General features: G+C 43.9%; 1 protein-coding gene across 2 annotated transcripts in view; it reads left to right on the forward strand.

Annotated features, from left to right (window-relative positions):
* Nucleotides 1–21,739, forward strand: part of DNAJB6 (DnaJ heat shock protein family (Hsp40) member B6) — a 63,790-nt gene extending 42,051 nt beyond the window's left edge. The window contains exons 9-10 of one of the 2 annotated variants that reach the window (XR_014556596.1): nt 15,019–16,380; nt 16,562–18,539. Coding sequence is in view for 1 of the 2 variants with exons in the window: in XM_083705109.1 (XP_083561235.1) it covers nt 15,019–15,216; nt 20,015–20,097 (281 nt within the window). In the remaining variant the exon portion in view is untranslated. Of the gene's footprint in view, nt 1–15,018; nt 16,381–16,561; nt 18,540–20,014 lie in introns of those variants that run through there. The other variant, XM_083705109.1, reaches the window with a different exon arrangement.
* Nucleotides 21,740–22,735: the final 996 nt, after the last annotated feature.

A 22,735-nucleotide genomic window follows, 5' to 3' on the forward strand; every position in this document is an offset into this window, starting at 1 on the left:
AGCCACAGAGCCTAGGACTTGCCGATCAGAAGGTTGGCTGTTCGAATCCCCGCGATGGGGTGAGCTCCCGTTGCTCAATCCCTGCTCCTGCCAACCTAGCAGTTTGAAAGCACTTCAAAGTGCAAGTAGATAAATAGGTACTGCTCCGGCGGAAAGGTAAATGGTGTTTCCGTGTGCTGCTCTGGTTCGCCAGAAGCCGCTTTGTCATGCTGGCTACATGAATTGGAAGCTGTATGCCAGCTCCCTCGGCCAGTGAAGCGAGATGAGCGCCGCAACCTCAGAGTCGGCCACGACTGGACCTAATGGTCAGGGGTCCCTTTACCTTTTATCTTTAAGGCTAACTTAAGGGAGACTGTGGTTGTGGTGAGATTGAATGGAAGGCTTTCCTGTCAATATATTTAGCTGTGACAGTGCACTACAATTTTGGGAAAGGACACTGGATTAGTTTTACTAACAATTTTATGCTGTGCTGTTGCTTAGATGGCCACCTGCTACTTTTGCAAGCCACTAGTCTTGGGCTACGTGTCCACTGGATACCCTATCTCTATCTTTGGCTGGTGGATCAACAACTGTGCCCTTCAGGACACAGTTGCCTTAACCATTGTGACTCATTCGCTGATAACCTCTCTGCTGAAATAAGGGAGGCCCCATCTGCATTGGCATTCCGCTGGCTTCTGAAGACGCACCTGATTACACGCATTCCCTTGATCTCTTGACCTGTTTTAATTGCTGTGTTGTTTTAATGGGGTTGTTTTATTGCGTGCTTTAATTATGGAGGCTTATAGTGTAACGTTGGTGAAATTGGCTTTTAATCCTGTAAACCACTTAGAAGCCTTTTTCGACCTAAAGGGGTATATGCATTAATAATGAACAATAATACTCTTGGGGAAGGATTGCTTGGCAGTGATGCTGGGCAGCCGCTGTTTGACTGTGGCCTCCTTTTCATTAGACACTCGCTGCCTTGTCCTGGGACTGATGATTTCTTCCTGTCCTTCATGAGGAGAGTTGATGGAGTGCAGACCTGGGAGAAGCTTTCTGTAAGGATTTATGGGGAACAGTTGTCAGGGGTGCGTATGTGTGTTGTATATTCTACCACCTGAGTAGGGAGAAAACTGTGCACAACCATCCTGGAGTTAGTGGGCTACTTGCACAGCTGAAAGGAAGGGTCTTGGTTCTAGTATAATGGGATAGGATGCTGATTAACCATACCATACATATATCCATGCCTGTCACTGTGCAGTGTTAGAAACTCGGATACATAAGCTAATTGCCAAATGACACCTTAAAACCTAGGTTATGGTTGCCACAACGTACTGTCTAGGCACCATTTTTCCCTCCAGTGGAGGAATTAATAATAAAAATTGTTCCATTTCTATACTGCTATATATTTTAAATAAATAATTTCAAAGCTCTTTACAACACATTAAAATGTGAAATAGAACAACGCAGAATAAAATAAATTCAAGCTTCAAGGACAGGGGTCAGCAAACTTTTTTAGCAGGGGGCCGGACTATGTTTTGGAAAAATATATATGAATGAATTCTTATGCCCCACAAATAACCCAGAGATGCATTTTAAATAAAAGGACACATTCTACTCATGTAAAAACACGCTGATTCCCCCGGGCCTTAGTTTGCCTACCCATGTTCAAGGAGAATATTTCAGATCCTTCCCTAAGTGACTTTTTGCTTTCCCCTATATTTATTTACCAACTTAATTTATATAGCTGCCCCATATCAGAAGTACTCTAGGGAGCCAGTGTGGTGTAGCGGTTAGAGTGCCGGACTAGGACCTGGGAGAACAGGGTTCAAATCCCCACTCGGGAATGAAGCTCGCTGGGTGACCTTGGGCCAGTCCCAGCCTCTTGACTTACCTCACAGGGTCGTCATAGGGATTAACTGTGGAGGAGCATGAACCATGTACTCCTTGGAGGAATAGGTGGGATATGAATGCAGTGATGCAGCTCTTCTGCTTACCTGCTTAAGACAGCTGGAGAGACCAGATGGTTGAAGGTGTCCTTTGCTAATCTGGCACCTGGGAAATTTTGGACGCTGGCACTGCGTGCGTGGACCTTAATTTGACTAGTAGGCCTTTCATAGCTGTGTTCTATATTCAGGGTGTGGTGCAGGTGCAGAGGTGAGGTGAGGTGGGGACTAGAGTGTTTGCTTCAGTGTAAGGGTACAGTGTCTGCTTCATATCCATCTCAGTCCGTCCCTGACGTTAGGGCAGGGGCCCAAGAATGCATTATTTGTGCTGCTGCAATCGGTTCAGGGTACGAAAAGAACTGAGCTCAGAGGAACATACTGAAATGAAACTTGTCATGCTCTGGCGGCAACCTTTGGCACGTCACATATCAGGCTGCCATGCCTTCATTGGTTCGGCAGAGCTTTTGTTTGGCAAACGGCTAGGCATTCTTCGACCATAAGAGTGAGCTTGGTTTCAAAATAGTTTGTCTGTGGCTTAGGCCTGCCAGATCAAATCTTCCAAAAATAGGAGGCTGTAACGGTGCTGCGAAAACTACCGAAAGGGCCTTGCTTTCTGAAGATGAGACATTGGGGGTTCTTCATTACGGTCTTGTGTAATGTTTTACACCACACCAGCAGTTGAAAATTCATTCTTGGAAGAGCTCTTAGTAAATTTATACAACTTAAAAGCAGAGAAATATCCCGGAAGAATGGGAATTTCCCTGTTTGTCTTCTCTGAATTGCTCAAGGCTGTCGGAACACAGTGCACTTCACAAATGTAGACTGAAAGTCATAGAGTGAGATCACCTGAGATTTCAGAAACCAGGAAGGAATTGCCCATGAAACATCAGCCATGTCTCCATAGCGCAAATCTTTATTTCCTCTAATTTACTACCCTCCACCATTTCCATTTTTTGTTTCCCACTCTCATTTCTCTCAAGTTGTTCTTCTCATTTTGATCTGTCTTCATACGATCACAAGCTTATATTGTCCAGTCAGAGACCACCTAGTTTTTTTTTTTTTTGCAGATCTTTTTGCAGATCTATAGATAACAGAGGAAGGTGGCATCATCTCCAAAGCTGTTGTGATTATCTAGAATGTGACAGTGTCCTTAAATGGTTCAGCAGGCACTGCAAGAACACTGAGAGCCAGGGTGGTAGAGGATAGAGTGTAGGCTGGAATTGGTTTCAAATCTGGTTTCAAATCTGCTGTAGTTGCCTAGGTCTCAGCTTTACCTACTAGTGTCTTTGTGATGATAAAACTGGAGGAAGGGGTATATGTACTGCTCTGAGTCCCATTGAACTTTGTGGGGTTTACTTCTGAGTAAACATAGGCAGGGATGAGCTAAAAAATAAATCTCTTCCAGATTTGCAAAATACCACATGCTAGTGATTTCACAGCTGCTTTGACATTCCTTAAATGGTTCCTAGATGATTTCAGTCTCATGTCTACCAAGCATTGTTTGGCCAGGATTTTTTTAAAAAATGACTTTTCACATAATATCAGAACCTGGGATATTTCAAGTTGTTGTTTTTTTAGTAGAACATATATCAGCATAAGTTCTTGTTTAAAAAAATACATGATGGGGTATAGCAAAGCATTCGTGTTTTTGAAAAAGCAAGTTGATTTTTATTATAACTTTGCCTTATTTGGAAGTGCTGCAAGTGTTGTGGGTTTTTCTGGAATTTCAAACACTTGCAGGAAAGAAATTTTAATATTCAGAAGCATTTGTATGAGCTATGGAACTGGCAGTATTTTGAACTCTGAAGGTTCCCTGTGTTGGAAAATGCTTCAGGATTTTTAGCGTGCTGTGTACTGCCAAATCAATGGAAACTTGCAGCCCCCCCCCCAAAGCAGCTCCCCATTGGGCTTTTAGTTTACTAAAATGAATGCTGAATGCTAAAATGAGAGGGAGGGTGGTCTTTGTAGGAAATGTGTTAGCACAAAGTGCAAGAAGAAAGTAAAGGTTTTCCAGTTACCCAAGCCTTCATTAAGTCATTAAGAATAATTTTTTATTAACCGACCAATCACATCAAATCAAACCAAATTACATAAATTCCAAATTACACAGCCAATTTTTAAATTTTTGTTGGGGGTACCCATATTTCAAGTTCCGAAGGGGATCCAATCAACTTCTTGCTTCTTATTGCTGTTTTAATGTCCACAAATCTAACCTTATGATGTTCACAGTACTATCCAGTCCTTTCTTATTGTTTTCCCACATCTCTTGTTGTTATTTTCATATATTTTTCCTTTCTCTTTGTGACCTCTGATAGTCTCCACAAGCTGGTTAGAACATTTTGTAATCCTGCACGGATATTATTTTTTTTCTCCAGTAGTCATATCCAGACGTTTTCCATATAACATCACTTCCATACATCAAAACAGTCTTAGCATCATTAATCTTCACCAATCTGCCTCCTTTCTCAAAACCTCTGAGGAGATTCACCAGGAATGCAGTCTGAAAACAAGTCCGTTCTTCCTCCCGGCTATAAATCCTTTGGCAAGATGGCGACTCCGAATCAATTGCTGCGCCATTCCAAAAGCTCTTATTGCTTCTTGATCTCCATAAAGCATACTTTTGGTTAAAGTTTATCTCCACACAGACCTTAATCATCCTGCTTGGGTCAGTTCAACCGACGATTCTAATGAGGAGGGGTTATTGTAAATCACATAGAAGGAAAGTAAAAAAGGTCCCATCCCCCAATTCAGTCCCCACACCAGCCTTTGGTGTATCTTCATCGTAAAATATTCCTGTTTCTCCAACCCATCGTCTTCTTTCACAGGGGTCACTTAAATTAGCAGACTTCACTCCCCTTCTTCACTTGAAATATGTGCATTTGCTTCTTTTGTAATTAATTATTCCAAATTGCTGCAGCTAGTGCGCGATCAGAGACAGTGTCCAGGAGAGCCGAGGTCCACATGGGGGCATTCTGCCTAGGGCCCTCACCACCTTCTTTCGAATTAGGGGGTGATTTATGGGCACAGCAGGCAAGGGCAGTGTTCCCCATTTCCTATGGGGCCTACTCCCATAACAGCCTCTTAATTACCCCGCGTGGGTCGGAGAGATGGTCATCTATTGTCGGCCATCTTCCAATGTGCCCCCTAGTGGCCCCCCCAAGCCTTCATTAATTCAATATGTTCCTACCAGGGGTCAGCAACCTTTTCCGGCTGTGGGCCGGTCCACTGTCCCTCAGACCATGTGGTGGGCCAGACTATATTTTTTTGGGGGGGGGATGAATGAATTCCTATGCCCCACAAATAACCCAGAGATGCGTTTTAAATAAAAGGACGCATTCTACTCATATAAAAACATGCTGATTCCCGGACCGTCCATGGGCCAGATTTAGAAGACGATTGGGCTGCATCCGGCCCCTGAGCCTTAGGTTGCCTACCCCTGTCCTAAGCAAATATGTAACTAGAGCTTCTTGATATGTAAACATTTGATTGCATCCAGTGATCTATGAATGCACATTGTTTTAGTCAACACCATGATGGCAGTGTCTAGCACAAAATGGCATCACTTGGGAATCTGAGCTATCCTTTTAAAAGAGTTGACTCTAACATGCATAATTTAAGAGGAAACCTTAAAAGCAACAAGGCAGCTCTCCTAAACTCTCCAGAGCTTTTGGTAAGGTTCTCAGTATGCAGCAGATGGTATCTAACTTTGCTCTGCTCTGCTTAGAAGGATGCTGCCTGCTGCTTGTTGAGGCTGAGGAAGGGAAGTCTTTGCTGTCCATTCATGATCTTTGCAAAATATTTGGCCAAAAGCTTCCAAATTTTGCTCAAGAATCTCAAATGCCATTGCAGCAAATGCATTGTAGTTGGTGCAGATTTTCATTTTCTTCCATACAGAGCTGTTCTCTGGCAGCCACCATTGCCAGACCGTTCACCGGGGTCCAGTTTACTGTAGTCCTTTGTTTTTCACTGTACTGTTTTTGAATCACGCCAGCCTTGGTCATATGCACTAATTAATTTGGCAAAATAAATATTAATCCTTGATTTGTCTACGAAGCTTTGATCTGGAGGCACAACGATGTAACCATGTCGCTGAAGCAAAGCGGCATGAAGTCTGCTTTGCAAATAGAGGCCTGTTGCAAAGAGAAATATAAATTGTACACTGGGGAACTTGACAGAGGTAAATGTGAAAAGTGGGGTGGTGGTAGGAGATAGCCTGACACCAGCATTTGGAAGTAAGTTCTCAAAGAATCATGGTAGCTTTTCCCGTCTAAATCAGTATTTCAGCAATGTTGTATTAGTGTGAGTGGGAGCAGGGCAGTATTCTGGGAATGTATAGTTTTGGGAGGTGAAAGGAAAGCTATTTTATTAAATTGTTTTTACAGTGATCTTCTTGCTCTCCCCCCCCCCCCCCGCATGGGCTGAACAATAATTAGAAATAACTGCTGCACTCCTGCAGGATAGATGCTTAAAAGCATGTACAGTCGTACCTCAGGTTAAGTACTTAATTCGTTCCGGAGGTCCGTTCTTAACCTGAAACTGTTCTTAACCTGAAGCACCACTTTAGCTAATGGGGCCTCCTGCTGCTGCCGCGCCGCCGGAGCACAATTTCTGTTCTCATCCTGAAGCAAAGTTCTTAACCTGAGGTAATATTTCTGGGTTAGCAGAGTCTGTAACCTGAAGTGTATATAACCTGAAGCGTATATAACCCGAGGTACCACTGTATACCTATTTCCATTAGATTGCAGAAAAGTTCATTTGTAATGGTGATCCCAACATGAGACAAAGCAAGCTTTCTATTCTCTTCACCCCCCCCCCCCAAAAAAAAGTACAATGAGATGGGATGCAGCCTGAGGCCAGGGTGTGAGAGAAGAAGCTGTACCATCTTGTCAGAGCTTTGTCCCACAGTTGGTGTTTCCCTGCTTCAGTCATACCTTGTGCCGGAATACATTTATTGCCGCTTCACCCTCAAGAATGGCAAGTTGAGTCTTGCTTCACCAGTAAACTCCCTCTCTCTTAACTCTGCAACGTCCTATGAGAAGGAGTCATTTCTCCTATTAAGTGTGCAAAGTTCTTTACAATCTTAGAACAGATGTTTACAGCAGTTCTGAAAAAGTGCCCATTTTACAGATCTAGAATTGAGGCTAAGGTGTGGGAGGGGAGGGAAAAGAGATTTGCCCAAAACACTCACTCCTAGTTTATGGTTGAACTCATCCCAGGCTAGCACTGTCTGTTGAGTGCCTTTCTCTGTTCCTTGTCTCCTACATTTGGCATTTTTTTTAAGGGACTCTGGATGTACTGTCTCTGAAAATGAAGGTTTATTTTGGCCATCTTTGCTCATATCCATCAATAGACCACCCTCTTCAATTTCGCAGATCTTTTTGCAATGCATCTAATCATCAGTGTGTCACCGCTTCTTTAATACTATTGCAAATGAGCCTCTTCTCTTATGCTCATCACTATACTTTGGTTGCCCTCTAAGCCTTTGTTTGGCGAATATCTGTTGCTAATTGCCTCTTTGCCCTTCCACAAACTGCAGAACGGATGCATGCAGTTTTGCTTCTGACAGTGGAGTTGTCAGTAAATTTGAAGTACGCATCTTCAGCAAATGTACTGACTTGTCAACATGCCTTTTACCCTTTTATAAGGCATACACTGAAAACCGATTTTCCTTATTAAAAGTGTTGACAGATTACTTCGCTGTTGATCTTTCTCAGTTGATCTTTCTCAGTGTGTAGTACTGCCCTCTGCTGGCTAGAATGTATATACTTCATTATATCACCCCCACCCCCTTCTAGTTAAGAGTATTGTGTTCAGACACAGGATAATATGGTGGACTGGGGATTTTCTTGTCCTAACAGCTAGGCTAAGCTAATTCATATTATTGCGACTCTGAAAGATGTTAAGAGAGATTCCTGTTTATTCAGGTTTTATCATGCAACCTGAACAGACCTTTGGGAATATGCCTTGCAATGCTGAAGATTCATTTAACACCAATTCCAACAAGTTATCTAACACTACGTATCGCCTTGTAAATGCTTCTGCAACATTAGGCCTTGGATCGCTCCAGTCATTCTAGATCAGTGGTTCTCAAAGGGTGTGTGACCTGCCACACTGGTGCAGAAGAAGAGGATGGCAGGTGTGGGCAGGAAGATTCAAGGACAACCAAGGAAACACGCAAACATTTCAGTGTAGCGTAGCAAAGTATAATTGTTTTAAGTTTTGGCAGAATATGGATAGGTATTTTTCAAAATGAGAGCAAGAACATCAGGTGATACTGAGGACAATCCCAGTTGCGTTTCCAAATGTATTCCAAGAGAAGAGTGGCCAAGAGACAAGAAGTTTGAGAGCCAATAATTTAGGGGTATTACAGGAGACGTTGGGACGCGGGTGGCGCTGTGGGTTAAACCACAGAGCCTAGGACTTGCCGATCAGAAGGTCGGCAGTTTGAATCCCCGCGATGGGGTGAGCTCCCGTTTCTTGGTCCCTCCTCCTGCTAACCTAGCAGTTCGAAAGCATGTCAAAGTGCAAGGAGCTAAATAGGTACCGCTCCGGCGGGAAGGTAAACGGCATTTCCATGCGCTGCTCTGGTTCGCCAGAAGCGGCTTAGTCATGCTGGCCACATGACCCGGAAGCTGTACGCCGGCTCCCTCGGCCAGTAAAGTGAGATGAGCGCTGCAACCCCAGAGTCGGCCACGACTGGACCTAATGGTCAGGGGTCCCTTCACCTTCAGGAGACGTTGGGCTCCTGCTTTGCCTCACCCCTGGTTCTGCTTAATTGGCTGTTGCTCATGGAGCTGGGGCAAAGAAACTCAAGAGCATCTACATCACATGTTGTCTTCTGCTAGACATTAGCAGAGAAGAAACATGGTTCATAAACAGCAAGTCAAGGGGTCAAGGGGATGGCGCAACCATGATCTAGTTTCCAGCCCATACTTTTATATTTATATATTGTACACTTCCATTTCTTCTTCATGCCACAGTTTAAGATACTGCCACAACTTCTCAAAGTCTTCCTGTAGCTCTTAGGTTTCCTTAAGATGTTCATTAAATAGTGACCACTTGCTGACCCTCAGAAGAGAATTGTAGAGTTGGAAGGGACCATGAGGATCATCTAGTCCAACCCCCTGCAATGCAGGAATCTTTTTGCCCAACATGGCAAAACCCATGACCCTGAGATCAAGACCTACTGAACTATCTGCTAAAGAATAAAGCTCTGCCCCTTTTTATTTGATTCTGGGCCAGCCCTTCAGGGTAAAATAAGGTTCTTGGTTAAACATAAGTGCAAACTCCTATCCAAAAGGGACTTGCATGACTGAATGAAGAAGTCAGATCCAAACAATTGAGCCACACAAGTCTCTTTTTGGAAAAGATCTCCAGCGTTGCAGTTAACAATTAACACATCAGCATGATTGGAATTACCTTTTAAGTCATTTTACAATTAAATTTGGCTATAACAATCAGATGAAAGAAGCAGCTAGGTTTAACATTCAAATTATCAGTTGCTTGTGTGATAGCTTTGAATCCTAGCCGTTCTGCCTAAGAACTCGTTTCCTAAGAGAATTTTAATTGGGTTAGAGAGGAATAAAGCCAATACTGTTAATTGCATGGGGAGAAGAAAACCCTATTTCAGTAAGCTGGGGGGAAACAAATATGAAACTTTCCCCCCAGTATAATTACTGTAAGGAATAACTATTCATCACTGTGATGCTTTGGCCTTAGCATGCTTTAATTATAAGGAACATAGCAGTGCTGATTCTAACTTCTAAATGCTAATTTTCAGTAAATGTCGCAGAAGATGTTTTGGGGACTGGTGGGTGCAGGAAGAAAGTCTCTGTTGTCACCTCCCCCCTAAAAAAATGATCTACCTTGCATTTCTCCAAGTTACTGGACAAGTTGTGGTGGCCCATGGGTAGGGAATTAAATGGGTGGGACCTGGCTGAATGTATGTAGGATTGTACAGGCAGTTCTCTGGCTCAGTGCTAGATCAAAGCTCTGCATACAGAACTTCCAGGTTAAAAGCCTTGGCATAGGTGGTGATGGTAGAGCTATTTGCTTGACACTCCCAAGAGCTGTTGTGAGTCAGAGTAGACAGCAGCCTGACCTATCACAAGCCAACTTCCTACATTTCTGTCGCTGAACTGCAATCTTTATGGAGTGGAAGAGAAACCGGATCAATCAAATCACATGTTCATTCCTACTCATAATCATCCAGACCTCATGACTTCCTGTGCATGGTGGTTGAAACTTTTCCTTGACCTGTTGCCATCTGAGCCGCCTTTAATGGTACCGGTGGAAAACCAGTCTTCAAACATGGAATGCAAAGAGTGTTATAATTTAGGAGCTGGTTAGGCTTGAGGCTCGTGAGAGAGAGAGAGAGAGCGTGCCTTATCATTAAACAGCCCTAGCTGGCTGCATAGATATGATAATGACTTATTAAATTTCTATACCACCCTTCATCCAAAGATCTCAGGGCTGTTCGCAACAGAAAAATACAAAATACATAAGAAAACAAACAAAACCAAAACCAATATCCCCCCTGCTTCCCATGAACACATTTAAAAAGCCATAGATTGTTAATCAGCAAAATGCCTTGTTGAAGAAAAGCAGTTCTGAGCCGTTTAGCTTTATAGGTAAAAACCAACCCTTTGAATTTGGCCCAGAATTGGCAGCCAGGATCCGTATAAGATACTCAAACTGTCTTGTCCAGGGGTCAGCAACCTTTTTCAGCCGTACACCATCCCTCAGACCATGTGGGGGGCCGGACTATATTTTGAAGGGAAAAAAATGAACGAATTCCTATGCCCCACAAATAACCCAGAGATGCATTTTAAATAAAAGCACACATTCTACTCATGTGAAAACATGCTGATTCCCAGACAGTGCACAGGCCGGATTGAGAAGGTTGCCTACCCCTGGTCTTGTCGCACTGAGCAACCTGCCTGCTGAATTCTGCACCAGCGTAAGTTTCTGAAGCATCTTAAGAGGCAGAGGCATTGTCGTAATCTATCCTAGAGGTTACCAGAGCCTAGACAGCAGTAGTTAGGCTGTCCCTGCCCGAATAGGGGCACAACCCGGGCCACTAGCCGAAGCTGATGGAAGGCACTCTGCGCCAGTGAGGCCACCTGAGCCTCACGTGACAGCAAAGGATCCAAAGTTGTCTAGCCACTCCTTCAGTGGGAGTGTCACCCCATCAAGAGCAGGCAACCTCTCATCCATCCAGTCTAGGGAACCACCCACGAACAGGGCCTCAGTCTTATTGGGACTGAGCTTCTGTGTAGAAGAAACTCCTTTTGCTATTCAGGGCTAGCCCTACCATTAGACAGATGGGGCGTCTGCCTCAGGCAGCAGACTTTGGGTGTCACGAAAGAGCAGCAAGTTATGAAGTTTTTTTGTTTTGTTTTTTGTTTTTTACTGTATCACTATTTATTGCCTTTCTTTTTCTCCTAGGAAATGGGAGAAGCGTTTTGGGGATTTTCTGATTCAGGTGCCAAAATTGGATACCATGTGCTTTGACTTGGAAGGAAGGGGTGCTGTTTCCCTTCTGCCACAAGTAGCAAAATACCTTGGGCCAGCGTTGCTGCTGCAGTACGTGGAAGCAACATTCATTTCCCTGAGCAGCCTTTGTAACATGTGCTTCTTCTTCCCCAAACAATCATACCTACCCCCTCCCAAAAATATCCCCATTAAACTTTGTACAAATTGCACAATCATGTAAGTGCACAAGCCACAACACAGTGACATTCTGTTCTGATGTAGCAATAGGCTGGCCAGACGCATACTGGCTTCCAGGGCTATATAGAAACAAATCTGAGCAACCCACAGGCTACTTTAGGATAAGGTAGTGCTGACTGTGGATTTGCTGTCCTTAAACGAACCGAGCAATTACTGTCTCACCTAAATCACAGCAGAGGCCCAGCAGGTCAGATGTATCTTGTATTCTGTGAAAAATCAACTGAGAAGTTCTCCCGTGCACGGATGAGACTTGGTCCTATTTAGTGGGGACTGGTGAAGGAGACATTATGTTCTCTTACAGCTGAGAAAGGACACCCCCTTTAAAGAAAAGTTATGGGCAGTAGAAGAGGAAGTAAACACCCTTCTTAAAATCAGTTTAATAGTGTGTCCATGCTTCGTTGTTTAATATTGTTCTGATAAACTCCTCAAAGCCTTTGTCATTATAAGAAGTCCCCTTTGTCTTGTAGATTACTTCCATTACTCAGAAATAAGACTGAGGACAAGAGAAGATGAGCTTGGGCAGGGTTATGTCATGTCTGAACTTGGAATTAAACTCTAGTTTCAAGCTGGCACGGGGGTTCTGCCAGTTTTCCATGTTAGTCCTGTTAGTGGCATTTGAGAACTATTGTCATACTACTATTCAGTGCTGTGATCCAAAAGCATCCCAGCTTTGCACATGCAATAGTTCTTAAGGATTTCCTTTCCCTTTGACCTGTCTCTCACTTCTTCACGCCAGTTCCTGGTGTTCTTTGTCACAGGACTCGCTTGTAACCAACTACATGCAGCCACCTTGCCATCCTTACCAAATGATGCATGAGCCAGGAGGGAAAGCATGCACAAAATGAGGCACCACCTTGAATGACACCATGCTTTTATGAGCACTCATTAAATCTGATTAACGAGATGAACTAAGCAATGTGTTAGAAATTCCAGCACCTCTTTTGTATTGTTTAATGTCTTTGTGGTAAAAGTTTCCCTCCTCTGCCTGCCTTTTTCATTTCTGCTTTTATGTCTTGCCTCAAGAACTAATCCGTTCCTTAAAACTGGGGCAGCCCTTTGGGGCGTCTCCTGTGGTTGGTTTATAGCTTGCCCCATGAGGATTTTATTCCTAGTATCTGAGGTTGCTTTGTTTTTAACCTACGACACTTTGTAGTGGCAACAGAGGGGCTGCCAGTATCTCTTAAAACCTTGGGAAAATCCTTGGCAAGTGAAGCAGGTTTGAAACAGCCAGATTTAAAAGCACAGAACTCTAAAACAGTAGATTTACAAACCCAAAGGCCTAAAAATGAAGGCTTTTTCTAGCGGTGGAACTGAGCTGGGAAGTTGGATAAGCTCAAGTCACAGAACAAAGGAGCCACTCACTATGCTTGTCTGTGTCTCTATGAAAAAGGCCTGCAAAAGTGAGTAGGGGACTGTGTGAGATGGGATGTAAGCAGATACGTTCAACAGCCACATAGCTTTTTGATACTCTTGCTCAAATGTGAATGAATGGATTGATGATGACAGCTCCAGATGGTCATCACTTCCTTGTGGATACCTCAAGCTTTGTTATGAAGGCACCTCTGGTGGGTTCAGTTGCTTTCTGGAGAGTTCATGCTAGCAAGGCTGAAGGTCAGAGATAATAGAATCTGCAGTCTAAAATAGTGGATGACACTAGGTTAAGAAAGACTGGTTTATGCTGGTTGGAACATAAGGCTAGGCTGCACTGAGCTTTAGTACTTCCTTGTAGTATGAACCTTGAACTTGTATAGTACAATGTCAATTCTGCCATGCCAGTGTGAACAGTTACCTTTTTACTTGACAAGTTGCTTGGACTCTTTGGTTCTTGAATAAGGTGAATGAACCCCAGAGTGCAGGTCTCAGGACTGCATGATGCTGGTAGTCTCTTCTAGAGGGTTGCAGACTCCCATCAACCAGACACCTTGTGCTTCAAGTCCATGGGCAGCCATTTAGGGAGACATGGCAGTCAAGGGCATCTGATTGAGCTGATCCAAAGAAGTGGGTGCAGAGACCTGGTGGGTCCTGTAACCTCTTAGCAACTCACCATCTGTGAGAAGCACAAGCTATTGATGTGAATTATGGAAGCTGCTGTGTATCAGTTCATCACTGGTCCAGGAGAATAGGAAAAACCTTTGGAGAGTCCTGAGAAGCACGTCCTCTATTTTCTTTACTTTAGACTTTATGGCTGAAAAGATTAGATATGTGTGTGGGACTTCTTTTTTAAAAAAGAAAGATGTGGAGAACACAAGTTCTGCCTTAACGTTTTTGTCTCATTACATCCCAGGCAGTGGTCAGGATCACTTTGCACAAATCTCTTTCTCCCTGTGCATGATCTTATTCATCTTTGCATTCTTGCAATCCTCAGCTTTCCTTTTGCCTCCCAAGTAAGCTTTTTACTTATTGCCAAAGTCCCCCTTTAACAGGCCTTGAGAAGACAGTGTCACAATCAATTCACATGATCTGTTGGTGCCATTTCTGAACACTCCAAAGATGGTCACTAGGATCCAGGCCTGCTTATGTTTTTAATGCACCTGAGTTTACATCTTGCTGTGTTGCAGATTTTAGCAGGACTTTTTCTTCTGTTTACTCTTGGTGGTCCCTTCCAACTCTACAGTTCTAGGATTCTAGTGGCATTAGATGTGTTCAGAGCCTGGGATCTTTTGGGAAGCAGAGTCTGCTGAGTACACCTGTTTTGTCTTAATGTCTCTACGTCCTGCACATGCTCAAGGACAATTTAGAGAACAGAGCACTCACGTGTGTCATTTCCTTCAAAATGGAATGTAGTATGTACTTGCAACAACCTTTGTTAGGAGTTTCGACTTGCAAGTACGATATTCTTCTACTTGCCTCACTATTCTAAAATGTAGCTGTGCAGTTACCCTGGCACAGTTTGTGGTCTGTGCCAATATGATGGGAGATATGTGCCAATATGATGTGAGAGCCAGTGTGGTGTAGTGGTTAAGAGCGGTAGACTCGTAATCTGGGGAACCAGGTTCGCGTCTCTGCTCCTCCACATGCAGCTGCTGGGTGACCTTGGGCCAGTCACGCTTCTTTGAAGTCTCTCAGCCTCACTCACCTCACAGAGTGTTTGTTGTTGGGGAGGAAGGGAAAGGAGAATGTTAGCCGCTTTGAGACTCCTTTGGGTAGTGATAAAGCGGGATATCAAATCCAAACTCTAGAAATACTCATAGGTTGCAGATGGAGAAACTGAAGTGTTAAAAAAAAAAGCTTAAGTGACTTGCTTGGGACAACAGCTAAAGTTACGGGACTGGCTTTTCTCTTGTTTCCATTGGAGACAGTGTCATCCTGGGTGACCCCGCTCGTTTCTTTCTTGAATGGTCTGCTTTTTCCCCCCTCTCAGGTGTAGCTGACGACGAAGCTTTTGCAGAGGAATGCAGACGCAGAGGACAAAACGCCTTGCCTTTCCAGCCGGCTAATGCCCGTTCTCCAAAATCGGCCCTGAAGCCTGCCACCTACCCCAAGCATACCTTTCACTGTAATAGCGATGAGGATGATGACTTGGTCATGACCAACTGGGAGACGCCCATTTATTCATCAGGTGTGCACAAAAAGGTGACACAGGAACCGGTAAAAAGGCAGGAGCCAGTGCTAAAGCAGGAGCCCGTAAAAAAAGTCACGCCGCTTAGCCAGAAGCCTAAGTCAAAGAACCCAATAAGATCGCGTTGCTGCGTACTGATTTAAGGCTAACATTTCACATGCTCTATTCCTCTGCATTCAGGCTAGCTTCAGGACTACGTTGCCCTGCCCGTTTTCAGAAGATACCCAAATAAAATTCATTGCCTGTGCCAAATCGTGCATACAGCTCACAGCAAACAGCAGAACTGTCTTTAGTAGCTGACACGTTGCTTGCTTTCCTTGTTCCGAATGCAGGTTTCTAGTAGCCTGTATAGATTTTGTTCTTTGCACTGTCAGGTAACTAGATTTTCAAACTTTTGAGACCTGGTGGAATCTCCTTGGCAAAATGGCTTGCCCTCCTCGTTTCCTTTAGCCAAGTATATGTTTAGCAAGGGCTGACCTAAGCAGCAGCCCGTTCACCGTTTTGCTCATTTCAATCGGTGCCAGATCCAAAACATCTAATTTGCAGGTTAATACTGCAAGATTCACATTTCCCTTGGTATCCAGTATTAACAAGCTCCTTAATGTGAATAATCCATTGTTCATACCCTATTTGTTTTTTACCGCCTGCCGTCATGGGAGATGCAAGTGCACTAACTTGCTGATCCAGTCTGTTTCATGTGCTTACTAAAACGAGAAGCTGCGGCATTGTAGCTTAGTAACTGCACAGCTGAATCTTCAGGTTTCCCCCCCTGCTATGGCTTAATTTCAGAACCAGTTTTGGGAAACTATTTTCAGGAAACCTCAGTTCACCATTGCCAAGCGGTCACTCCCCACTTCCCACACTTCTTTGAGTGCCACCACAAGCAAAATGAACACGAACTGAGGAGAAATGACGATGTGAGGAAGATTTCACATAGCATGGTTTTTAGGTGCACACCTAAAGTGGGGGTGGGGTGGGGTTTGTATCCAAAGGTTTTCTCCCTCAGATGGAAGGAGGGAGGGACTGTTTGGATCCAACTCACAACAAACTCCTGTCTCATAAAAGGGAGGTGTGTTGGGGAGCCAGGATTGGTAGGCTCAAGTTGCCTTGTGTAATATGAGAAACTGCCCTGAGTGTAGAAGTTCCAGGGTGGGTTGTGTTCCAGTGGCATAGCGTGGGGGGTGCAGGGGGGGCCGGCCGCACCGGGCGCAACATCTGGGGGGGGGCGTGCGCTCGCACTCGCAGCTCTCTGCCCCTACTAAAATCCACAGGTTAGGGGGCGCAAATTACTTGCCTTGCCCCAGGTGCTGACAACCCATGCTACGCCACTGTTGTGTTCATCTAGTCCCCGACAGAATAGAAAGGGAAATGTCTTTGGGTCTTTCCTTGCTATGGCAGGCAGCACAGCCAGATGGGGTGAGTTATCCTCTCCCGTGTTGCTCCTTGCCTGCAGGCACTTCTAGCCTCAAGCATCTTATTCATCATCCCTGCTTGTGGCATTCCGCAATCTGGGAAAGGCAGATAGGAACTTGCAGAAACCTGCTTTATGGCAAGGTTTGGCTGGGATGACTCTTCAAGGGCTTCCTTTCAGCTCCCATGACCCATGGAGACCAGAATCGAGAGCAGGGACCACCTTGGGAAGCAAACTTAGGAAACGTGAAACAACCGAGAGGGAAACTCTTGTTTGCTTAAAATTAAGCAACAGGTTGCCAAAGGGCTGCCATTTTGGTTTGCCCTCAAACCTTTTGCCCGTTTCCCTCCCGCTGCTTCCGAGGCCATTGATACGCCAGCCTTAATGGCCATGGATGGTCTCCTACTAAATTCAGAGTAGATCCATTCACTTACTTGAGTCATTTCTGTTTGTTTCAATGGATCTACTCCCTGTCTGACTACTGCTGATACCTCTCCATGTTTTCTCCTGATACTGCACGTATCAAGGATGCGTTGTGGTCTGGGCTGGCATGCGAGCAGGTGCTGAACCGGCGAGGCAACTCCTGGTAACAGGAAGCTGACCTTCCCCACAACTGGAGTAACTATGCTTCGACGGCTAGTCAATTGCAGGACGCAGGTTTTTTTTGAAGTGGCTCTTTGGAATAACACGAAAGAGGGGTCCGCAGCTGCAGCAGCTACGCCGTTGTCTTGCTGTTGTTTGCAATCTGACAACGTAATATCAGAGCCATCTGTGCCTTTTGCTTTGCAAGTAAAACAGGGGCTGTCAAATCCCCACCCATCTCCCGCAGACTAGGGCCCATCATTTTAAAATTCTAGACATAGTGCGGTTTGCTAGGTAGCACATCCTTGGTCATTAGAAAAACACACCAGGGAGCACTTGTGATTGAGGTAAAGTTCCATTTTTTTAAAAGGGACCAAAGGCTATCAAATGTCAGTTTCTAAAATTACAATGCTTCGTCATTTAAAATCTTTGCATCTTTTTACAAACTTTGTTCGATCAGGTAAGTATCACTATTCCCTGTACTGTGCATGGCAGAGACAAGAAAGTTGCCAAAAATAGACTTTGGCACTGGTCAACTTTTCCCAGCATCAGTTATGGGATGGGAGATAGGGTGCATTGGGTAGTGTGCGTAGATGCCTTGCATCCAGCAGGCCACAGGTTCAGTACCTGGCATCTCCCATGAAAACTGATCTCAGGAGCAGGAAGGTGTATTTTGAAGCATAGTCTGGATGTATCTTGAAGAGCAGCTGCCGGTTGAAGTATACAGTGCTGGACGACATAGACCAGTGGTCAGATGAAGATCGTTTCATATATTCTATGAATCATGTTGCTAGAACTCTAGTTCTTCTCGCCCCATTGGGTCCTCACTTCTTTGCTGAGACAGACACCTGTGCAATTTTGTCTCTCCTGTGAGATCCAACGGTTGGTTGTAGCCTTGTATCTGGAAGTGGTGGAAGTATCAGCTTACGTTGTCAATATTTACCCCCTGTTGGCAACATGGTGATCCACTTACAAGGCTCCTGCTGATGGGCCCTCACCTGCGATTTAGGAGTCTTGCCACTGCCTTTGTTGGGTTCATACTGTCTCTGAATGAGATCATATGTTCTGCATCAGGGACAACTGTCCCTAGGATGAGTGATACCTAACTTGCAATAGTTTGTACCTCTGGTTAGTTAACTGACTGAACTGGTAAATGGCAGTAGTTCTGAAAAACTGTTTTGAGCAGCTCCCCCATTTTTGGAGTAGCCAAAAGCTGAACTTGAACCCAGTGAATAATTTCAACCTTGGATATGAGAGAAGAGAGTGCCCGTTGGTAGGTAGTGTTCAAAACTGTCGGTGGCTCCCTTTTGGGCTGAATATCGCCCACCAACCCCCCCCCCCCAATCTGGTCACTTGTTTACCCTACCAAATTTTAACCAATGCAATTAAACCTGCATTTTCCTTGTAAGGACAAGAGGGTGGTTTCTCAGTGTTTTATCTCTTGGGTTTTGTATGCAATTTCCCCATTAAAATAGTTTGTCAAAGAGTTTAGAAACAGAACAACCACTGTCCATGGAGCGGGCTTCATATGTCATAGCAGGTGATTTCAGCTCTAAATAATTGGTTGCACTACAGATTTCTGTAGAATTCAAATGGAAAACTACCTGTTTCTGCATAATTCAAATGGAAGCTCACTTATTCCAGGCAGGGTTGCTTCCCCACCTGCACCAAATGTTTGGCTAGTCTGCTGGTACAGGACAATGCATTAAACTGCTGTAAGTATATCATGGCCCAAGTATTCTAGTGCAGGTTAGTCTCCTGTCGACTTAAGCACTATAACTGCTTAATCCCCATTGAAATGAACTAGTGCTCTTTGCGTCGTATACTGTCTCACTTCTGCAAACAGTACAGATAATTTAAAATACCTGCCCACCCCATCATTTAAACTTGTACACATTTGATAAGAAAATAAACAAGGCCATCCCGAATTCCTTTGAATGTTTTGTTAACTCTTTTCTAAATTTCAAAGGAATGCCTTCAGAAACGAGCCACAGTGATGACCTTAAAACAGCCTTTAAAAACTGGTACACATTTAAACTTGTACACATTTGATAAGAAAATAAGCAAGGCTATCCAGAATTCCTTTGATTGTTTTGTTAACTCTTTCCCAAATTTCAGATGAATGCCTTCAGAAACAAGATACAGAGATGACCTAAAAACAGCCTTTAAAAACTGGTAGGGTTGTTAAAAGCCAAATTAACAAGGGAAGACTTATTTCGACAAAAGTTTTCAAAACCTCAACTGATGACAGTCAGGGTTGCTCTGAAATAGGACTGAGAAGGGAGGGAGCTAAATTTACAACCTAGCCTGCAGTTTTTGAGAGGGAGGACCCAATGGAAGCAAAAAGGGCCATTTCAGTTAACAATATAGTTAAACTATATTGCATTTAGACAAGGCAGTCCTTTTTGTTGTTGTTGTTGTTTTGACTCACAGGTGCATAGTAAACAATCTCGTCAAGACCTAGCCATTTAGAGATATTTACAACAGGGAACTCTTCAGATGATGGACAGAGTGCCTCTGAAGTGAAGGCTAATGGGAACTTTCATTATGGCCAGGAGGCCTTTGCACTGAGCCTATGGCTGGTTGGAAGTAACTTTACATGTGGAGAAGCTAGCTTTGGTAGGCCAACTGTTAAGGAAATGTGAGAGACCTGGGAGGGAGGAACCTTGCACTTGCTGAAGCCCTGGGCTTGTGCTCCTCAGGGGCGACCTGCCTTGCATTTTCAGAAGGCTTAAAATCAGAATGCTTCTGCTTTAATGAAGGGAAATCTATATGAACAATGTTTTACCAGCCGTGTCTCCTCAGGATACAAAGAAGTCAGCAAGAGGAAGAAGCAGAAGCTGAGGGAGGAGCAGAAGAAGAAGAAGTCAGCCAAGGCACCCTATTAAAATGGACTTCGATGCCCCCCAGCACAGACCCTCTCGCTGTCACACCACTTGACCCCACCCACACTCCTTTCTTGGTGCTTATATTTTCTTACGGCTAATCTCACTTAGCAAGGGGGGGGGGAGAGACTATGGCTCCTCTCTAAAGTACACTAAACTTGCACTATTACGCTTGAGCACCACAGATTTGCTTGAGTTTCTGTATGACGCCCCTGTCAGAAACCCGCTCCACGGAAGTCACTTCCATTGAAATCAGTGGGTTTGGCTTCTGAGCAGCGTGTTTAGGATCAGGGTTCATCCGATGCATCAGATAAGCAGATCCCGGCTTGAAATGTGTTTTATTTTCAAAATAATAATAATAATAATAATAATAATGTGGTAGAACCTTTTCAACCTTTTTTTCTTTCCTGGGGCTAAAGCTATCGTAGTCTAGCGTGCTTCTTCTGGAACTTAGAAAGGTTGTAAACGATGTGTCTGTATTTCCAAAAAAACAAACGGTTTTCATCATGGGATATTCTGACCTTAATATGTTTCTCATTTCATATGACCTCAGTTTTCCTTAGCTGGACTCCCCCATAATGACTGAGGATCAGTTCTCGGGAGATTCAGCCCTGCATCTTATTTTCCACAGGGGAAGAAGCAGTTGATTTTTCTTGCTTGCATGTGCCATTATTGATGTGCTATGGATCTCACAAGCAGTGGGCCATGATTGTGAGAGAGAGCAAGTCCCCCCCCCACAAGCTTCTTCGTGAAATCAACCCTTGCGAGTTCATTATGTTCCCCAGAACTCTCTCTCGCCCAATAATAAAAGGCATACTTTGAAATACTATCCTATGTCCATTGCCCGAAAATCAGTAGCCTTGGTGATGTGTTCATGCCAAGTAGAGCAAGGGTCACAGCACCTCACCGCACCTGCCAGAAATTGCCCTTTTTCCTAGGGTGGCATGTGAGGGTGGAGTGGAGCCTTGACTAGCCGGAAAGAGCTTACGGCCTGTGTTCCTTGGTCAGATCTAGAATACGTATTTGTACATTGGGTGGATACAGTGTGTGCTGGTTCCCATTTGGTCTAAATTGGGGTTGAAGGGGTGAATTAAGGAGTCGGATGTAGCAAGGCAACTTCATTCCCCTCCATATAAATGTTTCATTTGCATGGTACATGGCTTCTGTTAACCTCATAAATACTACTAAGTTGGAGCCTTCCATTCCTTTAACTTTTCCCAAGCATGGTTACTGTAGAAGCAAGTTGCCTCCTTGCTGCTTAATCCGCGATTTGAAGTTCTCAGCTGCTTTGGTCTCCTGTGTGTTCTCCCCTCCCTTCTCTCCCTGATAAATTATGTGGCAATTCTCTTCCTTGGCACTGTTGGAAACCCCAAATTTCCTGGAGAAATCGTTGATTAGCCCCCCTAATAATGTATCTTAGGTCCAGGAAGATTAGGTTGCAAGAGGACTTGGGGTACTTACTTGGATTAATCTTTAATGCTGGTATTATGAAAATGTAATCTTGTGCAACTCATTAGGTATTTAAAACACAATATGTCTGAAGTTTGATGCAGAATCATACCCCCTTTTTTTGTTACATGAATACCACTGATTTGTGTCGTGCCGTGTTACTAATATTTAAAGAAATAAAGCAAGTTCCCCATTCCTTGACTTTTTATTTTTATTTGAACAGCTCAAAGAATGGACTTCTGACATATATATATATAAAAGTCAGGATGCTAAACTAACTCCATGGAAGTTTCTGCAAAGAGGGAATTTTTGCGTCGCTAACAAGATGAAGGGTGGATTTATAGCTCTCAGTAGAAATGTATATTAATTGGAATTGCTTCTGAGGAAGTAACAAGAGACAGCAGGAGATACTAGGGACAGAAGAACAGATAGCTTAAGTCTGAGAAACACTCTAAAAACCTTAATATTACACACATACAGAGAGAGAGATTTATTCACACAATAAATATAATCACATAACATTTTTAGAATCTATCCAAATATATTCTCAAGCACTTTAATGATATGTAGTGCCACCTTCATGCCATATGTACATTACAATTTCAATATACCATTTTTGAAAATTGGAATGTTTTACTGCACACATTTTCTGTGATTATATTTCTTGGCTGAATAAATTTGTGTGTGATTGCCTGAAATGGTTTTATACTAGGTTTATTATTATTTTTACCTTGAGTTTTAGCTCTCTGTTCCAAGAGATGCCAACATGACTGTTATTCTTATGGGCTGCAGAAATAAGTGTAAGAACATAGTGACTCTGTTTCTCACTTACTGGAGCCCAATAATGGATTTCTCGATGACACGTTAGGGTTTGGTGCCACTGGCCAAGGGAATCTCTGGTGTGCTGGGTTTTAAAATAAAATGCCCTGGGGAAATTCGATTGTGTAGGTCTCGCTTCATTCACAGCCTGGGCCTTGCCTGAGATGACTGGAACTGTTGATTTTTGCCACCATGGGTGCGGCATCCCATTAATACAAGCACTTGGGGATCATATAGATCCATCATGACTGCAGTGGGCTGGCCTATGCCCACAACCTGAATGCAGCCCCCATAAGATAGCCTAGGAGAGAGTCCGGCCTTTGAATGGGGAAACATTATCCACCCTTGTTCTAAATCAGGCATAGGCAAACTC

The sequence above is a fragment of the Podarcis gaigeae genome, assembly GCF_964106915.1.
Source record: "Podarcis gaigeae genome assembly, chromosome: 12".
Taxonomy (NCBI): Eukaryota; Metazoa; Chordata; class Lepidosauria; order Squamata; family Lacertidae; genus Podarcis; species Podarcis gaigeae.